General features: G+C 43.1%; 2 protein-coding genes and 1 non-coding gene across 4 annotated transcripts; 1 reads left to right on the top strand and 2 right to left on the bottom strand.

The window, feature by feature from the left end:
- Window positions 1-2,300: 2,300 nt before the first annotated feature.
- Window positions 2,301-9,075, bottom strand: tipin (timeless interacting protein). Of its 2 annotated transcripts, none has more exons than XM_036535700.1 (8): window positions 8,972-9,075; window positions 7,459-7,611; window positions 6,218-6,308; window positions 5,658-5,733; window positions 5,188-5,310; window positions 4,108-4,171; window positions 3,096-3,278; window positions 2,301-2,606 (listed from the first exon to the last, which is right to left on the bottom strand). In XM_036535700.1, exons 2-8 carry the CDS (start codon window positions 7,589-7,591, stop codon window positions 2,392-2,394), a joined length of 885 nt encoding a protein of 294 aa, XP_036391593.1. In that variant the 5' UTR covers window positions 7,592-7,611; window positions 8,972-9,075; the 3' UTR covers window positions 2,301-2,391. The 2 variants fall into 2 exon arrangements, with proteins under 2 accessions (XP_036391593.1, XP_036391594.1); XM_036535701.1 differs by having other exon boundaries at window positions 2,301-2,603.
- LOC118782515 lies at window positions 3,470-3,599 on the bottom strand. The gene has a single exon (XR_005005157.1).
- Window positions 9,076-9,500: 425 nt separating the features above from the next.
- map2k1 (mitogen-activated protein kinase kinase 1) lies at window positions 9,501-24,535 on the top strand. Its single transcript, XM_036535032.1, has 11 exons — window positions 9,501-10,058; window positions 15,719-15,929; window positions 17,460-17,606; window positions 18,750-18,827; window positions 19,115-19,166; window positions 20,582-20,706; window positions 21,672-21,879; window positions 22,314-22,378; window positions 22,516-22,574; window positions 23,409-23,454; window positions 23,825-24,535. The coding sequence occupies exons 1-11, from the start codon at window positions 9,976-9,978 to the stop codon at window positions 23,936-23,938; spliced, it is 1,188 nt and encodes a 395-aa protein (XP_036390925.1). The 5' UTR covers window positions 9,501-9,975; the 3' UTR covers window positions 23,939-24,535.
- The last annotated feature ends 604 nt before the right edge of the window (window positions 24,536-25,139 follow it).

Raw genomic sequence — 25,139 nt, 5'->3', positions numbered from 1 at the left:
CAAGACCACTTTGATGCACACCTTTCAGCTGGATCTCTCAGGTGCTGGTCTACATTCCTGGGCCCATCAGAACATTTTCTCTGCAGAGCTCTCTCCATGCCCAGGTGACACCATGTCTGGTCATGAAGGTGGCATCTGAAGATACTCCTACTGAGAGAAAAAACACCCAACTTCAAAAGGTCCACAGTCATTGAAAATACTTCCATTGATGTGCATTTGTAAGCACATCAATATCTTTAAATTTGTAGCATTCTGTAGCTTGTTTTCTGTGATCTCTTCTGTGAAAGAAAAAAACCATAAATGCATACTGTATAGTGTATGTGCATGCAAATATATACATGCTCTGTTGCTAACACTTATAGGCACAAGGCAAAAAACATAATTTAATGTTAGCACTTTTCACTTACTCTATCTTTTAAATTATCCATGTGAGCTACCTCTGTGATGACAAATGAATTATTTTGATTATGTTTTGATATGTTCATTTTTTTTTTCAAAAGCGTTCTTTCATTTTGCAAGATTTGCTCTGCAGAATAAAAAAACATGTCGATAACAGGAAAACTGGAACTAGAAAACTACAGAAAAAACTAAACACCACCATATTTTTTCTCTCTGCATCAGCTTCTACATTTTGCTTCCCTCTGGCACAGAACAGGTGGTTGAGATTCTATAGTAGTAACTGGCAGGACAGCAAGTGAACCCCCCCCCCACCTGCATTCTTCACACCATCCTTCCCACTGGCTGCAGATATGCCCCCTGCCTCAGAAACCTGAGCCAAACTGAAGACTGTAGAAGCCTTTTTTTTTTCCCCTCAAAAAATTTGAAATGCCCGATTTCATCAGACTGCCACTCGTCACTGCATCCACTGCCAACGACCTAGGAGAGCGCAAACACGTGATGTCTGCCACTGCTAATTCTCACAGCGCAGCCCCTACTGGTCAGTCCGATGCCGGCAGTCCGTTTGCATGAAGTGAACGGCGCCATCACGGACATGAGCCAGAGAAACATGCTCCATGTGCACCTTTATACAGGCAGACTGTGGGCGGCTAACTGACGAGACGGACAAACCCTGGCAGACCTACCCACCCCTATCCCTGGCACAATTAAGCCTTTTCGCGCTGTTGACTGATGACATGGTTGGGATCGAACCTGAGCTGTAGACTTTCTGAGCTGCAGAGTGAATGCCTTGCGTACCGAGATACTCAGGAGCCCAGGAGAAAGTCTTTCGTTTCCCACCACATATATACTTATCCAATTAACATAAAATCTGTTAGGTCAATAGTTGTGATGTCCACAAAAAGTTAACTATGCTTGTGTGATGTACCGATTCTGAACTCTTAACCCAATAACTGCAGGCACACTTTTACATACATAAGTAACAGTAAATTCGCCAGAGTTCAGTACCATCCTTGCGTTAATAGTCTTACGTATGATCATTGTATGTCAATTACATGCCTATGGCTCCGGATGTGCAAGACATCTTCCTACTCAAGGGCCGAGAAGATATGCTACAGGTCTGATCGAAGAATACATTTCAAAGAGCAGGTGGAAATGGCATGTAGATTTTCTAAATCTGTAAAACAGCAGTGAAGGAGGGGAAAAAAAAAAAAAAAAAAAAAAAAAAAAAAAAAACTTTGTTCTCTACTTATCCCATACCAATTGTAACACCAAGGTTTTACATAACCTCAACTCCTCAAGCTGTGAAACACAATAGAGGGCTAGCAATAGGGAGAAAGCGCTGTGACACAAGACTTGCGGCAGGTAGCTTCGATCTTTTTCCTTACCACAGGAGGTCAGAATCCTGATTTTCTGCCTGCCAAGGCTGGGCCCTTGAGAGCCACAAGACCCATCTGTCACCCCCATGCTACCCTGGAAACCAGTGATACCTTTGTAATGTGACACGGCCAGCTGTGAGGACCCTGCTCGTCTTTGACACTCCTACAGGAAAAGTACTCTGGAAACAATGGCACAACAAGCTCAGCACCACGGAAATGTCACAGGTTCTGATTCTGAAAGGGTCATTCTCTCCTATCAAGATTAAAATCAGCCATGTAAATAAAACTGTTGAGAAAAAAAAAAAAAACAAAAACAAAAAACCCTTCAAACCATTTGACCCAACCGTGATAAACAAGGTTCCCCCCCCCCCTCCCTTGTACTGCAGCCATGTCAAGAATTGACCATGTTGCCAACACAAAACACAATTGGCTTTACAGTACCATATAAAGGTGAAACTTTTATTCAGCTTGTTAAAGAAATGTAAAAAACAAACAAAAACAAAAAAAAGAAAAGAGTATGGTGGAAGTGCACTTGATGGATAGATGAGGATGGAGGTCTGGAGGATGGTAGACTTTGCTTTTCAGCTCATTTTGGAAAAACAGAAGTGGGGGGCGGTCAATCGCTGCTGTCATCCCTGCCGTTGCTCATCTCGGGGACGGGGCTGCCGCGCCCCCCTTCCTCTGACAGCGGGGAATCCTGCAGAAACGGCGAGGCCTCTGCGCCTTGTTCGTTTTCAGCGTAGTTCGTCAAATCCTGGTCCATGTGACTTGGAAGCTGTGAGGAAAGGCCGACGGTCTCCCCCGCAGCGGCTGAGGACTGGGAAGATTCTGCTGAGGAGAAAACGTGAACATCACATGGCGGTCCAAACGGGGGGGGGGTTTGCAGGGTGCATACTGGGTTCTCGCTCAATTTAATTTATATTTGCCATGGCTCCTCAAAGACACTAAACTGGATCGTAAGGTGGTAAAAATAAGAATTTAAGGATTACTTTCTGTGCTATGAAGTCTGTTGAAATTGGGATACCGTGAAGACTTCCCCCCCAGACGCTGTGAGAAGCAAATGACTGTTACACAGAACAGATCGTGGTGGTGGTGGTGACATCACACTACTGAGTTTGCAAGAAAGATAAAGGTATTTTACGCAGGGACTGTTGGATTTCGACCACTGGGTGGAAATATTTTCCAAGGATTTTCAAAGAACACAGCGCACCCTGATGAAGCACCGCATGGAGACTTTCAACCCCGATTCGTACACACGGATCAGGGCTGGGAAACAATGGACTAAGGGAACCGCGTGAGGATGGTGGGGGGGGGCCTCACCGAGCTGCGCTTTTAGCCGCCCACGTCTCCTCTCAAGGGCCAGCTGCTTGTTAAGCTCGATGCGCCGCTGCTGCTCCTCGGTCAGGGACACCTGAGATGGCGTGGTGGGAGCTAGAGGGGGGGAGCTGAAGACGCCCGGGTCATCAGGCACATGGAAGTCGGGCGGCGCCTCCTCGTCCTCCCCTAGGGAGAACCACAAAGACTCATTCCAACACAACACACTGGACTAACGTTTACCCCTTAATATTGCATTGATTTGGTTTTCATTTCAGTAAAATACCTGCCTGTGGGAGGACATTCATGGGAAAAAAAAGTAAAAAAAAATCAGCATAAGGGAAGGTATATTAGTGAGGAGATCCCTTTCAATGCTTGTGCTTGTATGGAGCCATCGCACAGGGAACCTGATGCCTTGACAGGCCCTGTCGGCAGGAACCAGCCTCACTCTGCGTGGTGTCTTGGGCTGTGGGACACTGCTCAGTGCCACAGTCACAGTAAGATTACCACGATTACAATCAAACCCAGGTGGGATTTGAACCCCAAACCCCCTGCTCCCCAGTACCCAATTCAACCCACTACTCCAAGTGATCCTCCAGGCTTGAGCTCTTCGAGTCATTTAACATACCCTGTCCCTCACTGATAGTTTTTCCTATTCACACATGCTTCACACATCTCCTTCACCATTACCAGACACACTGATTCATGAAAACAAAGCCATTCTAAGTAACAACTGGAAGTTGCTGAATGAGGATTCATTCATGACGCTCAAAATGGGTGGGCCTATCATTTATTAGTGTGACTGACTAGTCCTGAGCACATCAGCCTTAACTGGATCCAAGTCAGTGATTGACAGCAAATGGTATCTTAACATGTTCTGCAGTTCATGAAGCCCTCTCACGTTGCTAGTACAAGGTATGCCATTATTTGACTCTTGATACTGTAAACATGTTATTAAATGAAATTATTCTGGTTAGCTCAATATGCCATTAGACCAGAGAAAATGTATGATCCTCACCATCTTTACTGGTAAAGTCTTCATGTGTCAGTGGCATGTCCAGTCGTATTCGTTTCAGACAGGTCTGAAAAATGTAATTATTATTTTGTGATACAAAATTTGACCAATTACACATAAAATCCCTACCTTTGGCAATTTTTGTAGCAATATGAACAGCATGACAAAACACTCTAAACAAAACTATTTTACCCAAATTCCAGTACATTACATTATTGTCATTTAGCAAATGCTCTTACACAGAGCGACTTAGACACGTTACAATTTTATCAATTTATACAGCTGGCAATTGTGTCTTGACCAAGGGTACAACAGCAATGCCCCACTGGGGAATCAAACCAACATCACACTGCTGCCCCTGGTCCAATGGATGCCAGCATATTATAAGCACAATACCAAGCACAAGCAGTAAAAACAACTGCAGAAAAAACACAAGAGTAAAACTTTTGCTGAAGAAAAGTAACAGCAAATATTAGTATTGATTGAAAGAATGAAGGGGATGTTAAGAATCAGAAACCGGAAAAAAACGTGGTGCATGGGGCAGACCTTAATGTGCTCAGCTGTGTGGATATTCAAAACTCACTCTCAGGCTCATTCATTTCAAATTAGCATAGCATACAAGTCATTTCACTTTAAATTAATTAAAGTGAAAGAATAAATTTCACTCTGCCTCTAGGACAGAGCGTTTCACACCCCACTTACGTCACATTACAAAAGATGACACCTCAGTTCCATCTTAACATGGGAAGTACTGCAGTTCTAATGGATTGTGACTATGATTGACTGGGATAAGCTTCAGCTTCAGTGATATGAGCGTGTGCACCTTCATCTCTAAGTTCAATGAATACTTGCTTTTCCAGGGTGACCAGATAAGCAGTCATTCCCATTTACACAAAAAGTACATATATGCCTTTTCTCCATTTTAAGTGTTTGCTCAAGGGTACAACAGTGCTCCACACAGCCACCAACTGAGTAAACCCTGGAACGTTTCACTTGCAAACCCAGCTCCGTTTTTTTTATTTTAATAGCAACACCAACAAGACAGGCCCCAGCTCTTCCACACACAGTCTACTGTGGTCTCACCTGAACTTCTTTTTTATTTCCTAAGGACTCCAGTTTGTCGATAAAGTCTTGAAACTGCAGCTTTGGATACAGTCTGTGGGCCCAGTTCTCCATTTTTTGCATTAGCAACTTGAGGTCCTCTGCCTGGAGAGGAGGAACAGGAACACAGAATTGTCATTTTTTTGTTGGCATTTTTAGCAGACGCTCTTATCCAGAGCGACTTACATCAATTACAGGAGTTAAAGACAAAACCCCTGAAGTGATTTCCATGCCTTCATATAAACAAATGGCGAATGCAAGGGACTAATGTGTTACTGCAATGGATCAGTTACTTTCAATAGTTTCACGTATCCTGTACATCCTATATCTGTATTACAGATCACAGGTTGAAAGACTAAATCCTTGTGATACAAATACGCACGCGCGTATACACACACACACACACACACACACATTTCCACCATGTTGATACTGCCTGTAATTGTTCTCACCTCATGACCTTTGCCTTTGAATTTTACATCGTCAAATAAGGTTCGCAGAGCTGGAAGCCCTCGTTCAGAAATTAGCCTTAAAAAAAAAAAAATACACACACAAAACGGCACTCGTTAATGGCCAAGATGATGCATGTTTGTCAGACACCTACAAAATTCGACAGCTTTGCACCCGTGGGTGACTTACATGTGCGCATATTAGGAAAGTGCCTTTGGACAGAACTGGAAGTGACAATGAAAACTGATTAGAATAACTATAACTGGTATGCTGACTTTCAGAAATAAGTTTGGAGGGAGTACTGGAAAATTAATACAAGAAACTTTTTTTTAAAAAGGTTGAACACACTGAACGCATGAGTTTAGTACAGTGTAAAATAAAGATTGCGACACTGAGAATTCACAATATTAATCTCCGAAGGGGCCAAATTAAAACACAAAGAACAGGGGGAAAAAAAAAAACAACAACCAGGAAACTAACATTGTCGTATCTGTGATTCTCTCTTCAGCATGACACACGATACCCTCTTCAGATCCCAGTCCAACATCTCAGACACTCTTACCTCTGGGAGTCCAGTTTAGGCTGTGGCCTCTTCACTGCTCTCCTCTTGGCAACCTGAGCTTCAGCTAACTTCATCTCCCCTTCATCTTCCCCTTTATGTAAGTAAACACAGATGCAATAACATGCATTGACCGGAAACAGGTATGGACACCACATGCAATGCCCGCAATATCAATTTACCAAACCAGAAATCTGACATGGGTATGACTCTGTACACATGTATAACCTTGCATTACCCCTTTCCCTTTTAATTTTTTTTTAAAAAAACATTTGCAAGTCTGTATCTAAGTTCTGGTAAAACCAGCCTTGCCTTTCACCATTTTTGAATAGCAGGCAGATAACCGAACCAGTGGAGAGGTACCTTGGTATTGTCAATGACAAAAGGTTTTCCCGGGAAACACTATAAACAACCGTAATGTCCATTTCTTTAGGAAAATTCAGTTGTTCATTTTTTTTATTATTATTGTGGATTGAACAACTTAAATGTCACATCAAAATTATTCAACAAGAGCCTTTTATCCACTGACTAATAATCATTACACTCATTGCGTTGTTTGAAGTTGTTGAAGTTTGCTGTTTGAAGGTGTATCGTATTAGTTGCCCTATACACTGTAGTTGTACAAATCTGACAGAACTGTGTCCTCAAACAGACCTTGCTCTCAGCTGAGAACTGTCTCATTGTGGAACTGTACACATCCTGTCCCCGTACTGTCGCTATACTTACTGTATGCAGTTTTGTACGTCGCTTTGGATAAAAGCGTCTGCTAAATAAATAAATGTAAATGTATGGTAATGGTGTGGTATTGGAGCTGACACACAAAGGAAGAAGCTGGAAAAGACAGTTAGCACAGGCTACAAAACTCCTGAACTATAGCGGTCAAGTACATGTGTAATGATTACCAGCAATTAATGCGCAAAATACACAACCCTCACTATCCAGAACTGGAGACCAGCTTCAAGCCTAAAACCAGACAAGAACCTAATACGCATCCACACTCCACCCTAGTGACACTTGTAGACTTACTATTCTTATATCAATTCAGAGTAAAAGGCTGAAAAATCCCACCCAGAGAATAGGTTTTCTGTTAAAAATAGAAAGTGTGACTGTTCAATGCATTGTGTGCGACGCTGTGAAACCAGCCATTTGTTGAAGTGATAGGTGCGAAGGTTTGTCAATCCCGTTGTTCACAACAGTACTGCCGAACTAAGAGCATCACTGGCCACAATGTCATCTGTGCTCACCGTTGGCAAATGGGTCCCCCTCTCCGTCATCGTGGCTCGGGGAGAGCGGGGGTGGAAGCGGGGGAAAGGCCTCGTCCTCTGTGTTCTCATAGTCTGGAATGTCAAACAGGCTATTTTCCACCGGGTCAAGCATGGTGCAATTGATTCCTAGGACTCCAGAATGAAAAAAAAAAACAAAATTAACATTACTGCTTATGCTCTGTTCCAATAGACAAAGTTCACGAGGCTTTAAGAGTTCTTCTATTCAGAACATTCAGAACAAGGTTAACTCAACGACTCCCCAAAAAAAAAATCCCACCAAAGGGCGACGTTGCCGGTAGCTAGCTGCATGTGATCATAACCCAGATAACTAGATTAATGCATTGCTTATGTAAAATGCATACAGCTGGCTAGCTTCTAGGTGTGTCCTCAAAACGCATTAATTAGTGTAATTCTGAAAAGACCAGAAATTAAACCGAAAAAGATCAGCTAAGTAGCTAGCTGGCCTTTCTGATGGCGCTTGGCGGTTCTAGAACGCGGTCCTCGCTCGCCGCCCATATGGCAAACAGAGTCAAGTTATGCGAAAACATCACCCATCTTCACTGGCATCTACCAAGCTGTGAAACCTCAGCGCACACGCCTACAACGAAATGTGGTGCTGCACTAAATAAATGTGAATGCATCAAGCTATCTGACTAGCCAACGTAATTGACAGTTCACTGTCACGATTTCGTTACATTCACATTTAGCACAACGGCTAATGATTTCTAATGATATTCGAGAGGTTACAGTATTATGATTCTAACTTTAATTGGCAAAGTTGTTCTATATCATTAACGTTGGTTATTTTGCGTTAGCGTGCTGCTGATGGTTGACTTGAACAACCACAAGTAACGTTCGCCTTGCCTAGTATGCTGACTAGCTAAGACCCGAAAAAAACTTACTTTCTTCAACTGCCGCGAGGCTAACCCACTACGTTTGGGTGTGATGATATACAAGCATGCTAAACCGAATTTATTATGCAACTGAACTTAAACTTGCTAGTCTTGCACCGAACCACACAACGACGTGAATAAGACATATAGGAACTATGCCATTCTTAGGTAGAGAACAACACCAAATCCACACTGAACAACGATTGCTAGCAAACGTGCTAGCTGCCAGCCCGCCGAATACAAAAGTGACAGACTAACGTTAGATAGCTAACACTGTTTAGCAGAAATTCCCACCCAAGAACTAGCACCATTAAATAGTTTGGACACATTTTTTTTCAGATAAAAGGCGTCACTTGTAGCACAGTAACACTTGCCAACTAAACAGCTGATTACAATTTAAAAACTAAAAACTATTTTCCCCCGCGTTAACTTGCAAGTTAGCTTCTGTGCTAACGTTAGCTTCAAGGTATCCACGGCTTTAGCTACGACCATAGCTCTTGCTAATGTTGGCTAACGTTAGTTAACTGAGGGAAAGGCCAACTGAAGCAAACTAAAAACCACACAATGACATATATGTGTAGCTGGTAGAAAACAATTACCTAGCTAACGTGAGACCCATTAAACGGCTAAAGAAAAGAGCAAGGTACTGTATGCTTCAGCCCTGTAGTTTCTTGGCAGCTGCGCTCATGCTCCTCACCTTCTCGTTTCAACCAACTGAGCGCCTTCTGCCTCCTTATGATTGCCGGCTAAGACCACTGTCCAATCAAATACTTGGAAACGGGAGCAAAGCCCAATTACACAGCAAGACTGTATCATCCAATGATATTTCACTACAGGTATATAAAGCCAATCGGCAACGTTATTTTTAAGAATAGATAAATGAAGAATAGCGTGGTTTCAGAGCAAGTTGAAGATTAATTTCGTTTTATTATGTAGCGAGATATCATAATCTCATTGTACTGTGGTTAGTAGGCAAAGTATTCACTAAGACTGAATGCAAGAAAAAGTACTGTTCCGCGCTATACCGACAGAGGCAGCTCTTCACCACGGACTGTCATGCTGTCCGGAAGACAAATATAAATATTTTCGTGACGTAGCTGGCTAGCGAGATATACGGATCGTGTTCACGGGCGTCAGTGTAGAGCAGACGTTGTGCAGGTCCCCTGATCTTTATAATGTCAGGATAGGCTAAAAGCGAGTTTTTGTAAGGAAAATAGTACATCCATATTACGCACATATGTGTATTTGCGCAGTGGCTGTTTTAAACTGATGTTAGTGAATGTACAGACCATCTCGGGAATCATAGTGCCATCCACCCATCCATAGATGATTGCTAATTGTACCACCATTGTCGTGGTGAGAAGATTGCTGTATTCTCCAAACCAAGCTTGCTAGTGAATCGTCACCGGTAGCATTTGGGTTAGCTTATATAGTTGCTGCACGTATATCTACAGCTGGTCAGCTGCGCGTTCTTTCTCTCGTTCTTAACACATAGATTTCTAGAAAGGCTAAGCGCGGATTTGACAAGATTTTTTGTACTCTCTACAGCTATATTGATCATCCGTATTACTGATAACAGGAAAGCTAGTTCATAGGTGCCAAAATGCAAAAGAGACGGAAGCCCGAGCCGATCCAGCTCAATCCGATTCCTGACGGGAACACTATCAACGGAACCAGTGCGACGGAGTAAGTTAGAAGTATACTACCAGATGTTTATTTTATTCTTGTAATTGAAAAGTGATTTGCGTCCTTGCTCTTCATTTGTATCAATAGTACCTTTCGGGTCTACTCAAATAATGTTTTATGAAAAAGTTATGAATATTGAAATAAAAGAAACTATAACAGGTTTATAAGAACGTAACTATTTTTGCAATCATGTTAATTATCTTCATCAATTAATTAATGCTGTTAGCTGGAACATATTTAGACATGAAGTAAAAATTGTAGCCACTACTGTATTTCTGTTATACAGAAACAGATTTTCCCTGACTAACATCTAAATTATTATTGCGTTAATAGCCACCCTTAGCAAATGATTTAGTTTTGTTGATTTTTATCTGTAATACTTTTATATTTATTTATATATTTATATTATTACATAGCATACATGTGTGTCTATGCTCAATTACACTGTTATGCAAGTTCATTTTTTAATGCATTTAAGTATTCACAGTGGTTCACAGTCATTCTATGTAATCCGTATACGGCAAATTACTATGTACTTTTACACGTCCGTCTGTCACTGAAGACTGGTATATCAACTTACCAATGGATAGATGCATCTTATACTTACATAAGCAGGAGCTAGGCATCTTAAAATGCATATTATTAACATGTATGGTGCTATGTAATTTGTGAGCTCCTCCTTGTCACTGGATACTGCCCGAAATAATGGGCTACGAGTGTACTCCCCAAACAAGCAAATCTTATCACACAGGGGCAGCGGTCTAGCAGACTCACTGCAAAGCGCACCATCCAGCTCCTCTCCCATTCTCAGCTTGTAGATGTGAGGTTGTGATGGGCAATTGAGTTGAATGCAAGAGCGTGTCCCGCTGACTGCGGTGCTGACAGAAAGGAGGGGTCAGACCGAGCTCAAACGGATGGTAACGCCAAGCCATTGCGACAGCATCCTTCTCAATAGAACCCGGGGTGCAGTCGACCCCTCGCGCCGCTAAGCGCCCGTGGCGGATCAATTATGATATTAAGTATCAGCTACATAAATGGCCAGCTCTGTCCACAAGATCTGCGGGGATGGTTTGTGCATCTGGTTCCTCGGACGTGCCGAGTCGTACCAGGAGATGTGTCTCTTTGCCTCACTTGGCGCTCCTGTGGTTCTCCATATTAGGGAGCAGTGGATTTAGTCATTCAACGCCTCCAGGCCAGGAGCCAGCAGTGCAAATCACTGCCCCTTGTTTAAGTAAGCCTGCCGTGATGGCTCACGCAGGTGCAGGGCATCTTCAGCAGGGTGCTGTGGAGCTCGGAGAGGGCAGACACTGAAGGACGGAGAAGGGGGGGGGATGGCAGGCTCATTTGTTTGGTTGCTAGCATCACCCAGCCACTCATTTAAGCTGGAGCGCACGGGCTGACCTGACGCCGGTGGCCATGAAGGTGTTGTTTTTAAATTGCAGCAGTTAGTCGGGGGCTTCCGGAAGAGAGTCACGGACGTGGAACACAGTATTCCTGTTGAGGTTTGTGAAGAAACAAAAATACACAGCACTGTGTGTCACACACATACCAACACAATGTCTTCATTTCCTCTGACTATAACCCAGTGCTGAGTAGCGGCAGTGGGCAGGCTGTGGCGTGCTGGGCTGTGGAATGTTGGTGTGGAACCCAGCCAGGGATTCTGATTCCAGGGCTGTGAAACTTGGTACTGGGGGGGGGGTTTTGCTGGGATGGGGGCCTACTGGAATTCCTTTTTGTTGGAGGGGGGGGGGGGGGGGGGGGGAGGCTTACTGGAATTCCTCTTCCGTGAGTAATGCAATGAGATTGTGGCATCCAGCTGGACAGGAAGGAAGGATTGATCCTCCGGACGATCTCATTGCTGACACCAGGCATGTCCTTCCCATTCCACGGTAAACAGCACTTCCACAAGAAACACATGCCCAAATACCACGGACAAAAGCAAGTTTACTTTCTGTCTCTAAAATGGCTCCCTAAAAATTTAAGTGTGACTTTTGATGTTTGTGTTATTGAGCAACAATAATCAGGGATTGCCCTACTGTAAAATCTTAGACAAATAAAAGGTACACAGAAATGTGGAATTTTGGGTTAGGTCTGGAGTTGTACACATTCTGACCTTTGCAGAGAGGAATGATTGAGCACATTTTGTAACAATGGTGTGATCAAATTTCTAATTTCATTAGTCACATGAAGTAAGGTCATCAGCAGGGATAACAGACATCCCACAGAGGTCCAGCTTACAGTTAATAAATTCAAATCAATCTTTGTAAACTGAACCTTCCATGCCCCCGTGCTACCTCTGTGTGATTATCTGAAAATCAAGAGTGGTGGTCTGTTCTTTAATGCTTCATGTCCCCAGAGCCATGCTGTTTTTACACTGATTGATGATGCGGGAGCAGAGTCTCTCTCTTTTTTTTAATTCTGTTGAGTGGCTCATCAGTCTCTTGTGGAACAGCGGGGTTCGGGTATGACGGTTGCGATGAGAGCGTCTCTGATGACCAGAGGAGCAGAGGTGGTATGGCAGGGCCACGGCCTCAAAGATGCAGCGAGCAGTCTTGCTGAATGGGTCTCTCTGTTACTGCGCAGTGACACCACCCTGCAGTGCCTCCACTAGCTCCATCGCCCTGGTGCCCTTTATCGCCACCCACCCCCCCCGCACCCCCCCTCTAGAGAAGCAGCTGTTTTTCACTGCTGATCCCTGTGGCTGGATAACATTTGGTGCCACTTCTCTTGGCTGCGCTGTGACATTTTCAAAGACTTTCTGATGGCAGGCAGACAGGCGGATCCACACAGAACCAGCCACACTGGCTGAGCTTTCGGCGGCAACTGACTAAAACCATGAGGCGCCTCCAGTAGATCTCAGGCATCAGTGAGCTTTTTTGATACAAAGTGGAAGATGTACAAGACTTATAAGGGAGTGATGCAATGCGGTGCACTGCAGTGCATTGTGTATGCAGTGTTACGTGGGGGGCTCTGTCAAGAGCTTGATGTTTTTCCGGAGAAGTGTTACTCTGATGCTTTCCTGACGGGACCGCCCACAGACCCTTAGTGGAGTAACCTCAGCTTTTCCAGGCTCTGATTGGCAGTGCCAGCAGTTTGCTGCTGTGGAGGCCAACCTTGTCCCGGCTAGAATCCCAGGTCGACGCAGGTGGTCCACTTATTCCTACGCAGCTTCCTACGGGAGTGTGAAACTGCGACCTTAATTTTTGGACGGCTTCTAATTCCGTGCCAGTTCAAATTGTTTTGCCTCAAGAGCTGTTCAATTACATTTAGACACAGCCGCTTTTGAGGTTGAGTTCCAGAAGAGCGGTCTGTTGGTTCCCGGTGGGCATTGTGTGGTTGAACGCACAATTGTTGCGTTGCGCCCGCCTCCTCACTCTCGTTCAGTAGGCTCTGGTGTTAAACTACTGTTGTCGTTTCCCACGCACTCTGTGAAGTGTTCTCTCCATGCTCCAGTGTGTTCGACCCTCCACCTCTATCTCCAGTCAACAGTGCCCACCCCCGCACACCACCCACGCCGCCCACAGACCCCTCACACACAACACGTCGTCTCCATGGTTATTCAGCGCCGCTGTTAAAAATAAAACCCGCAACCATCTCTCTTTTCCGCACGAAGACACACAACACGTAGAGCCGTGTTTTGTAACGCGGCGCTGGATGTAGCTGAGATCTTCTCCAGTCCTCCCGGTTTCTGTAACTAGATTAATCACCCAAGAATACCTGACAAAAACTTCTCTTCAGATATTAGTATCATGCTCAGATCATATTGTGATGCTAATCAGGGAATTTAGACAGCACTCGTTCGGGGCTGCACTGTTGAAGCCATTGCTGAAAAGCATGATTTGCATCTCAATTGAGGTGGAGGTAAGAGGTACTTGATGAACACTACACCAACAGTAGGTCCTGAGGCTCACGACTCACTCTTATATGAACATGTCACGCTCTTTAATAGATTCAATATGTGTGGTACAATTGTTGCAAAGCCCTGAAGAACTGAAATAATTTTGCTTGTGGAACAGCGGGACACCGAAGATTTTGTGTCAGTTTCAGATCTATTGTAGAGTGAGTGTCTTTTATGCCACTAACTGTGCGGATATTTGATCAGTTGGAACGGATAGCGAGATTGCAAAGTGCAGTAAACGGAGACTGTAATTTGAAAAAGCAGTCGGACTCTCACTCTTACGCGCATTCAAAACATCCTCCTGCCCGCACTGTGGTGGAACAAAGAGGTGGATGCAGGTATACTGCAGAAGAGGGAGGAAGAGAAGTAGCTGTTGTAGAGTGGGTCAGGAGAGTTCATTCTGCAAATGAACTGCAAAGGAAATGCATCACCATGACAACAGGGCCAGGGGAGATGCAAGACACACAAGAGGAACTCCCGGCTTCCTCAAGCCAGGGTGTGGGACAGAACTTTCCCCTGCACACCTCTGAGGCTTTGGCTGCCTGACTCTCAGCAAGAGTGGCATTGTTCAGCAATAGAGGCTGTGCATGTGGAGTCGTAGCTTCAGTTGTTCATCAGCGCGGGAAAGGGATCCTACTCCTCCCAAAAAGCTGGCAATCGTTCCATTCACCTCACACCACGCAGAGGATGAATTTCAGGATATGAGGTGATTCACGTTCAAGAAACTGGCAGCCAAGTCTCTGTGGTGATGTGACCGAGTGTCCACTGAAAATGGATGATGGCTCTCAGAGGCGCATGTGCCTGGGTGTCTCCAATGAGCTCCATTTTTTATCACAGAACTTTATTATGTAGTATTATCATTTATTCGTTTGGCAGACACTCTTATCCAGGCCGACTTCAATGACAGGATACATAAAGCATGTCTTTAGAGCTGCAGGAACAAGGGCATGGGTTCAGAACAGCAAGTACAGAAGCATAAATATGATGAGCTATCAAGCAAAAAATGTGGCAATATAGCCATACAACCAATCACACTCAAACATATACGTAGGTAAAAACAAATGATTGTAAGGAAATGCAAAAAAAGGACATAGCAAACACCAAACAAGTAACCATAAGAGCTATATCAACTTACATTGCAGGAAGAAGCTTTATAGGAGGAAGCCCCCCCCCCCAACACCAATCCTTGCTCACCACCTGTGGCGTCTCACTACTTCCTGTGTAGGATAGCCCATGTTTGAGTGATGTGTTGGGTTCACGCTTTCCATGTCAGAAATGCAGCCGTTGCTTCTTCCATTGTTGGCCACTAGATGGCCACATAACTTCCCGTGTTCTGTGTCTCATTTAGGTAATGTTAATGTCTTTCATCTGTGCTCATTAGTTACTGTCTACACCTGTGTTCATTGTTAAGCCCTCCCCTTTGCTCATGTCTCTGCTCAGTCTTGAGTTGCTATGCCTAGTGTGTGAGAGAACTCCTGTACCGTGCCTATTTTGTTTCATCTGAGTCTCCAGAAAAGATAACTTTATTTTCTTTTAACCAAAACTCTTGTGTCCTGACTCGCCTCTGCTTTTGGATTGTCCCTGCTCCTTGTCACATTCCCACAAACAGTTGCCTGTACTGCTCTCATTTTATAACATTGAAAAAATTGTAACATATGTAAATCACTCTGGATAAGAGCGCCTGCTAAATGACAATAATTTAATGTAATGTATCTATCCCTTGGGCTCTCTCTCTCTCTCTCAATGTCTCTTTCTGTACCAGGACGAATCTGGAGGCCCTTCAGAAGAAGCTGGAGGAGCTGGAGCTGGACGAGCAGCAGCGAAAACGCCTTGAGGCCTTTCTCACCCAGAAGCAGAAGGTGGGCGAGCTGAAGGACGATGACTTCGAGAAGATCTGTGAGCTGGGCGCCGGCAACGGCGGCGTGGTCTTCAAGGTCTCGCACAGACCTTCAGGACTCATTATGGCGAGGAAGGTAATCTGTGACATTCCCCTTATTTATATGTGGCAGCAATGTAGCATAGTTTCTCCATAGATTCTCCATGGGGGTACTGCTGCTATACTCTTGGGCAGGGTACTTAATAGCCGTAGTTAATATCCAGCTGTATAAATGGATAACGTTGTCAAAAACCTGTAATTGTTGTAAGTGGCTCTGGATTAGAGCGTCTGCTAAATGCCAGTAATGTAATGCAAATATATAATACCGAGTTTTTCTGTATCCTTTCTATAAAGATCCCATTTCCAGAGTGATTGCAAACAGCAGATTTATTCTCATGGTCAACTACTGTGATTGTACGAAGAAGGTAGCGTTTAGTCAGGGGGTTAAACAGCATGTATTATTAATGTATTATTAATTTATTATTATTAATGTAATATTACATGCAGTGAGGTTTGCAGGGTAAGGTCGCCTATGGACTGCTGTAGACATGGGCCGATCCATCACTGTCACATCTCACATTATAAGTATGGCAGTGATCATTAACACCTCCTCTGGTCGTTGTCGCACCTCTGCTCCATACGTTCCTCTCTCTGCATTCATTAGTAAGCACTCAGTTTCCCTCTTCCAGCTGCCTCCTGACAAAGGCTGTCCTGCATCAAGCATTAGCGACAGACAGCAGCATTTTCTATCAGCTTGGTCTTCCACTCGCAATTGATTTTTTTTTTTTTTGCATCATCGTCCGTTTTTAGAACGTGAGGTCAGAAAAAATATCAGTTTCCATTTATGAACATGTCATGCATTCAGGAAAATAACAACCCCCCCCAGTAGTGCACACATCTATAGTTTCACAGCCCAGACATGAACAGACATGAGCAGTGAGGAGGGATGTGAGTTGTGCCTCTCTCCCAAACGCTATGTGAATGCCGATGCAGCTACAAAGCTGCACACTCTCTAGAGGTCAGGGTAGGACTGCCTCTTATAATTTTTCTCAGCAGCGATCAGTGCGGAAGGATTGGGAAGTTACAGAATTTCGAACATTCAACATTCAATCATATTGCAGATTTGTCCTTAGTTTTAGTGCTCATGTATTTGTCTGGTTGATTGTAATGGCTCATTTTTCATAATAATTACCATATGCGACATTGTGTCCCATTAGACTGCCTGTATGTGTATGTGTGTGCTTTTTCAAGTGTGCATAGACATATCAAAAGTCTCAAGGTACCCATTGTGGTGTGCACGCACAGAGCATATTCCAGACAAGAGACATGATTAGCTCACTGCCCAAAAATACCCAGATCACAGGTGTATGTTCCAAACAGGTTCAGGTAACAGGCAGATGCCTTAACTGCATGCCATTGATATATAACATATTGATAAATTTCATAGCACAGGAAATAACTTTTCTATGTGTCTTACTGAGGGGGGATCAGCGCACGTATGTGACATACATGTGCATGGGTTTGTTGACGATTTGTGTCAGCGTGTGGCTTGATCTGTGTGCGTGTGTGTGTCTGTTTGTGGCAGTGTATATCACTGTGCTTCAGATCGAGTTCCTCTGTGTTGCAGCTGATCCACCTGGAGATCAAGCCGGCCATCAGAAACCAGATCATCAGGGAGCTGCAGGTGCTGCACGAGTGTAACTCCCCCTACATCGTGGGCTTCTACGGGGCCTTTTACAGCGATGGCGAGATCAGCATCTGCATGGAGCATATGGTAACGTCCACGTATGGGTTTCTGATTTTACCTCATCACAGAAGAAAAACGACTATCCTTATTATTAGTGTAAACAGCATTTGTGCGTCTGTGGCAAGGCCAATCCGATAACTGTCATATGTACAGCTGTGCCAGTATCACATGTAAGGAAAAACAAGGCACAATTCCGATCTTTGCAAAAAAGACTTCTTTATTTACAGGAACGGCAGTTGTCAGAAATACGTGAAAACGCACTCTGGGTTCAGTGGAATCAATCTGAACTCCGAGCACTCAGCGAAAGCATTCTTTATACTGATACAGAGCTTTTATCAGGATCGACAATAACTAGCGTACAGGTGGTGAAATACAGGAGGTCCCTAACCAAGAACAGTTCTCAATCACCTATAACCGGTTTCTTTTTTGAAGTACCAATTGCTGCGGTGGCCAGCTGTGGCCAAAGTGACAATTGAAGCCTGTGAGCAGAGCTGTGGTTGCAATAAAGCCATCTAGACAAATGAATACAGGTATCTGCATACCTTAAGTGAGAGGATCTGTGTTATCTGGTGCTGCACTGAGTGAGCTGGTTTAGGGATTTGGACCAAAATCTTACACACAGGTTTAAATATATGAATGTATGTGCAGGTGTTGAAAGCTCATCAGACCAATAGGGAATGTCTAAAGTAGTAGTGGACAAATAATGGGTGGATGGGTGGATGCATACAAGATGAAGAGACAATATACAACAACAACCACAACATATATGTAATATACAGCATTTTACATCCAAAGTTGTCACAAAGTGCTATATACATGTTTTCCAGAGGGAATCAAAAGACAGAGAAAAAAAACCCCAAGTATCGGATGAAACTGAAAAATATTCTCTGACTCTTGGAAAGTGTTTCGGTACAAAAATAAATAGTACAAACAAGTACAGCGAAGTATATGTGCGTCATCAGAAATTAATTAGCAGTCTATGAGTGGTTTGGGAGATGGCCGGCAACAGGCTACAGGGCTGTCTCCCATTCATTGGTGGAGTGTTGTCAGGATTGTCCCATTGATTTTGGATGGTGAACATCTCGGTTCTTTAATGGTTGTCATGGTTGCACGGTTCTCATTTAAACGTTGTGTGAACAGCCCTGTTCTCTCTCCGTTTTCCCCTTTTAGGATGGGGGCTCGCTGGATCAGTCACTGAAGAAGGCAGGCAAGATCCCAGAGCAGATCCTGGGCAAAGTCAGCATTGCTGTATGTATCTCATGCTGCTGTTCTGGATGAGGAAGAAAAAAAACACTGCTCCGCTAAATTAAAAGCTCACATGATAATGTCTTCCTTTAAATGAACATTTTGCAGTAGTCTTGCAAATAAGTAGCTACAAATTCTTTTATTGCTGTGTGTAGATTTAAACTTAACCAGTTTGTGAACCGGTTATTTTGGCTAATTTTTGGCTAATTTGTCTGTTGACTTCATGATGGCAAGTGGGGAGAGGGCCAGCTTGGGAGGGGAGTGGGCTGATGCATGTCTACCTGTTACAGGTGATCAAAGGCCTGTCGTACCTGAGAGAGAAACACAAGATCATGCACAGAGGTGAGACAGCTGCTTTCCTTCACCGGCAGGCCAAAGTGGTCACAGGGCGGGTGTCTGGAAAGTCTTAGCTAACAATGAGAGGAAGTAGAGGAGCCATGGTCAGTTTGTTAATGCCATTGTGATGAAGCTGCAGTGCGGTCTCTCAATCATGACATGAATCTGTGGGTTTTTAAGGTGTTCCATGGAAACCAGCATGATGTATTTCAACTCCAGTTTACTCTTTACTCTCAAACAACGCATAGGTTGGCATTGAAAAAAAACACCTTGTGTTCTGTGAATGAACAGATTATTCATACTACTTGCACACTTACTTTGAAACAAATTTCACTGCCTTGAATATTTCAAACTCTGCGTATCAAGGATGAAATTCTTGAGGCCGTCTTGCTTTATACAGCAGCTCAGATGGTTCTCGCACAGCTGCCCTTTACATTAGTGTTGGAATTCTCTTCTGTCTCCCCTCTGACCCAACCATGAGTCATGACTCAATAGTTTTGTTTTCCTTTGTTTGCAAGCTCCCGCTTATCACAAAGCGACTGTGGTTCTGTACGTGGTCTGTGCTGACCACCGTTGTGTAATGCCTGGGTTGGAAGGCAAGGCCCTCGCAGGAGCTCTGATCCCTGGCACCGTGTCCTCATGCCTCTGCTATGTCCTGCTTAGATTCAGTGGCCTTCCAGAGCCAAAGGGAGCTGGGGTGAAGGGGATGTTGCAGGGGATTTAACCCAAAATAATTAGCACGGCACTCCCACCTCCTCAAACTCTTTGGAATACTGAGTTCATAATCTGGGGAAATTGTGCTTGTGTTTTTAGACATATCCACATTTTCTATGTTCCTGTTGTGAAGTGAAATAATGCATTCGTACATCCGCAACTCAAAATAATCGTCTTACTTAACATAGAGAATATCCATTATCTTAATTGATTCAGAGGTGTAGTGAACTGGGATGCAGTTACTGCAAATTGGGATGCAGCTTTGCCTGTTTTTCCAAGCACACAAAGTGCAGACCGTAACCAAGGAGACCATTACACTTGTGAGATACTGCTGAGAGGCATGTCAGTCATACCAAAGGATTGTGGGTAACTGAACAGCTGCTGATTGCCTGTGCTTCTCACTCAAAGGTTGTGCCAACATTATTCTGGCATACAGTATATACTGTAGTTATGTGGGTTTCCTTTTTGTGGGACTGTTGGTGTTTTTCAGTTCTTTATACAAATATCTGAACAAAATGAGAGAGACCATCCATCAGATTACATGTAAAATAAAATAGCTCAAGCACCATAGTGTCAGAGGAGTAAAATAGGAAGCTGGAGATGTGGTAAACACTGTTAATGGTGTCAATACATGGGTTTTATTTGATTAGTTGATCCAGTGGAGTGCAGAACTAACAGATACTAACAGATACATGTTCTTCCTTTAGATGTCAAGCCATCCAACATTCTGGTGAACTCACGTGGGGAGATTAAGCTCTGTGACTTCGGCGTAAGCGGTCAGCTCATCGACTCCATGGCCAACTCCTTTGTCGGCACGCGTTCCTACATGTCTGTGAGTCACCGTTTTTCCTCTCCTTTGCGCATTCCAAATTCCCATAAACGAACCATATTAGTGTACTCGTTAACCGCACGTCCACCGATAACGCACAAGGTATGAAGTGCCCACTTTGCGGCAGTGTGGCATAGTGATCATGGAACCAGCCTTGGAAACCACATTTCACAGATTTATTTTCCATGTACAGCACTTGTTGTACCTTACCAGCTGTATGAATGGATAAGCTTGCCTTGGGTAAGGGAGCCTGCTAAGCAAATGATTATTAACGAAAAAGCATTCAACCGGTTCAGTCCAGATATCCATGAACTGCAAAAAAAAAAAAGTAGTTTCTTTGTGTGCTGCTCTGCAATGCAGTGGTATCACATTTCAGACTGGACCGTGGGCAGCATTGTGAGATCCCTCACAATCAAGGATACTGCAGGAGTTCCTGCATTTTTTATTCATTGAAAGGGCTCTGCGGTGATATTTCCGATATTTCCAGGAGTACACGCGATCATTGCCAGCTAGATAATCAAAATGCATTGGGTTCTGCTCCCTCAAGCCTTTAACAGCTGCTAATGGGACTGATGAGCTGAAGGTCTCGGCACACAAACTGACTGCTTCATAAATATATGCATGGTTGTGATATGTTTGTTTGCATGAGGAGACTGCCGACATAAAACTGGCTGTGATCTGACTCTAGTTTCCAAAGCTGTGTTGCTAATACGCAGTCCCCTCAAATACCACTCTTTACCAGAATACTGTTTTAGTGGCTGTTCTAGATTACAAGCGCGAATCATCCTAATTTTTTATTTCTCAAAGCGCAAGGTCACCTCTCCCTCCAATATCCAGTTGCTGTTGTTGTTTTTAATGGATTTATCAAACTGCTGCTGGTGTTGTGAGCGTTACTCTCTGAGCTGTTGAAATCATACCCTTTCCATTGTGAAGTTTTACCTTGCCCCTCTGTCCGTCCCACCCTGTAGCCGGAACGCCTTCAGGGCACTCACTACTCTGTTCAGTCCGACATCTGGAGTATGGGGCTGTCCCTTGTGGAGATGGCCATTGGCCGCTTCCCCATCCCGCCCCCCGACGCCAAGGAACTGGAGCAAATTTTCGGTTTCCCGGTGGAGGGCGATGCATCGTCCAGCGAGGCCTCCCCCAAACCGCGGCCTCCTGGCAGGCCAGTCAGTTGTGAGTTTTCGGTTGAATCTCAGAATCGCATCACATCTCGCATCACATCTCACGTCACAGAATATCTCTTGCATTTCAATCCAGCTGAAAAATCTGAGGACGATCACAAAACCTGCGCTGGTCTTTTTGTTTAATCATTTGGAACACACTCTTACAAACGTGTATCAATAATCATTTACAGTGTTAAAGGTTTCTTCAAGGATTTGCTAAACTTGGGCAGGCATTCCTTTGAAAACAGACAATGACAAACAAGTTAAGGGTCAGAATGGTTCATGGATGCATGACCTTTATAGACCTATTGATTGCTGATCTTAAAGTACTACAGATGAAGTGATTTGCAAGGCAGCCTTGATGTCAGCCATACCTTTCCACTGCAAAATATAGGTATTAAAGCAATACCTCACTTGATCCTTCTTTTCTACATTGCATTACAGCATATGGCCCAGACAGCAGACCTCCCATGGCTATTTTTGAGCTGCTGGACTACATTGTCAATGAGGTGTGTAAATGCTTTTGTTTTCATGACTGACTGAGATTTCTTGAGAAGTTGATAAATTAAAAATAGACTCACACTTTCTTCTTTGCCTAAGAATTATTGAATGGTGAAATAACGGTCACTGATCTTATTATTTTCAGCCACCCCCTAAGCTGCCAAGCATCTTTGGTGCTGAATTTCAGGACTTTGTTAATAAATGGTACGTATGAATACAGCTTTGTCTATTGTACAGTAAATATCCAGCTGTATAAATGGATAACATTGTAAAGAACTGTAACCTATGTAAGTCGCGTTGGAGCGTCTGCCAAATGAATAAATGTAAAATGTAAATGTATTGCCCATATAGTCACACACTATAGGGATCACTAAAGTAATTGTGACTGACAAATAGAACTTGTGCCATCTACTGGTGATAGTACGTACTACATATGATGAGTGTGAGTACTGTTTCTTTTCTCTTTGCTTTCAACGACTATTTTGTGCATAAAAAGACAAAGGGCATTTTATGAATAAAAAAAGTTATGTAATGGCATTTCCCTTGATGTGTGCTTGTGCCCAGGCCATTTTGATTTCTTTCTAACAAATTTTACCCGAACTAAATAGAGTTCATCTTAATTTTAAGTGAATCAGTCTACATGTGATGTAACTAAAGCCAGATATATTAAAGTTTTGTTTTGATAACGGTAAGCTTTAGGCTTTCAGCCTGTGAATAAACATTAAGTTATACTTGCCCTGCAGGCCCCAAAGCTTAATGTACATTAGACACAGTATGTTGATTATCTTACCCTTCGACGTATAACTCTTTACTTGAGCCGTTTTACCATGACTTCTTTAACTAACATATGACCTATATCTTGGCCGAGGCACTTAATGGTAGCTAGTTGAGCTACCTAGCAATTCACATAACTCACAATTTTGCAAAGGGAAGTAGAGGATGACATCTGTTAATAAAGTACCACAGGAAATGCTGAGAGTTATGTTTCCAGTTTGTGACTGTATTGAAAAAGGAATTGACAAAATTGTGTCTTTTCAGTTTAATCAAGAACCCTGCAGAAAGAGCGGACTTGAAGCAACTTATGGTATGTTTTTCTCCATACATACTCAAGTCTTAAAATAAATAGCTTGATATTCTGACCTAAATAGCATCCAGACTTAATTTTACAAGTCAGCCTTATTGAGTGGAAACATGGATGAGAATCTGCAGTCACTATAAAAATTAACAACAGATACTTAACAAAAACCTTAAAATAGATTTAACATCTGTTCTCAGCTGCACCACTTGCATACTAGTATAGATTACAGACTATATGGGAATTGCATCACAATATGACATATAACTATGACATTGCAAGTTGCTTGAATCAAGATACACGTTTAAGTATGTTATTATAAGGTGATTTATTATGATAGACAGTACAGGATTAAACTGTTGTCACTTCACTCTTCCAGGTCCATCCCTTCATTAAGCAGTCTGAGGCAGAGGAAGTGGACTTTGCAGGCTGGCTGTGCACCACCATCGGCCTGAACCAGCCCATCACCCCAACCCACAGTGTGGGTGTGTGAAGCTGAAGACGTGCTGAGCTTCTAATCAACTGCAGCAGCTGCCCACCTTGAAATCGCCAATGCTTCTCGATGTTCATGATGTTTTTAAAAGGAAGGTCTTGTCATTCACTTGCCATAGCAAAACACTGCCTCTTTGTTTGACACCTGAGATAAACTCTCTTGTTAGTGCACAGTTTCTCAACCACTGGACTAGGAAGGCTAACTACAGGGTACAAAGATGTCTAACATAGCATTGAGAACCACGCCTCAAATTGTTGTTCTTCGTATCTTTGGTTGAAAGATTCTTTAAGTGTGATTAAAGTAATGTGAGAAAATTCATAGAAGAATTCTTTTAAGAATTGGTGACTGCAAAAATCTGGAGAAAAGTTTGACTTGGAACTACACTGAAAATTAGATGTCTTTTTTTCCAAGCTTTCAAAATGCAGCCCAAGGATCCATTTGACGCAACTAAGCAAATACAAGATGTACAAATTAGAGCCCGACCGATATAGGATTTTTAAGACCGATACCGATTTCTATATTTGAGGATTTAAAATCTGATAATGATATATCGGCCGATATTCTTCTTTTTTTCCAGAAACATAACATAAACAAAGATTTTCCCGAACATATGTGTAGTTATTTAAGAGTCCTCTCCAAGATAACATGACATAATGCAGTTTAAAATAAACTTGTTTTATTGTCATAAATAGTACTTTGAACAAAAGTACAACAAAATATATTAAAGTTTTCATAAATAAGAGTCAAATGTATAAAAATACAAAAAAAAAGTTTTTAAAAAAATATCATGTCATGTTAAAATATGCAGTAAACTGACAGAGTGACATATAGTAAACGCTGCTGAGTATCAGATGCTGTTGCATCTGATACTACATGACTGTCTGCAACGAGGCCTTGCGACTTTGGGATTTCACACTACACGTTGGAAAGAGAAGCTAGATAATTTTGTTTGGCTACCAAGCCATGTTAGATACTTGTTCAGCTCACGTTTATTTACGTGTCCCCTCTGGTTTTACCCTTTCGCAACGTAACTTATTTTTTAATGCTATGTAGCGCATGGTTTGTTATGGTTTCATTGGCGTTATTGAGCTTCTCATAGTTTTCAGTCAGCATTTGCTATATTTTTAACGTTAAATCGCTGTTTCCTCAAAGCTAGAATTTATCTAGCGTTCTAATTAGCTAAAAGGCTAATCACACCGGT

The sequence above is a fragment of the Megalops cyprinoides genome, chromosome 8 (assembly GCF_013368585.1).
Source record: "Megalops cyprinoides isolate fMegCyp1 chromosome 8, fMegCyp1.pri, whole genome shotgun sequence".
Lineage (NCBI taxonomy): Eukaryota > Metazoa > Chordata > Actinopteri > Elopiformes > Megalopidae > Megalops > Megalops cyprinoides.
Note: the sequence above shows the minus strand (reverse complement) of the source record. Positions and strands in the feature narration are given on the sequence as shown.

Coding starts and splice junctions, on each gene's coding strand:
- tipin (XM_036535700.1), bottom strand. CDS start 7,591: ATGCTTGACCCGGTGGAAAATAGCCTGTTTGACATTCCAGACTATGAG. Junction 6,309..7,458: donor GGGGGACCCATTTGCCAACG/GTGAGCACAGAT, acceptor ACTTACATAAAG/GGGAAGATGAAGGGGAGATG. Junction 5,734..6,217: donor CCTAAACTGGACTCCCAGAG/GTAAGAGTGTCT, acceptor TTTTTTTTTAAG/GCTAATTTCTGAACGAGGGC.
- map2k1 (XM_036535032.1), top strand. CDS start 9,976: ATGCAAAAGAGACGGAAGCCCGAGCCGATCCAGCTCAATCCGATTCCT. Junction 20,707..21,671: donor GCACGCGTTCCTACATGTCT/GTGAGTCACCGT, acceptor CCCACCCTGTAG/CCGGAACGCCTTCAGGGCAC. Junction 22,575..23,408: donor CAGGACTTTGTTAATAAATG/GTACGTATGAAT, acceptor GTGTCTTTTCAG/TTTAATCAAGAACCCTGCAG.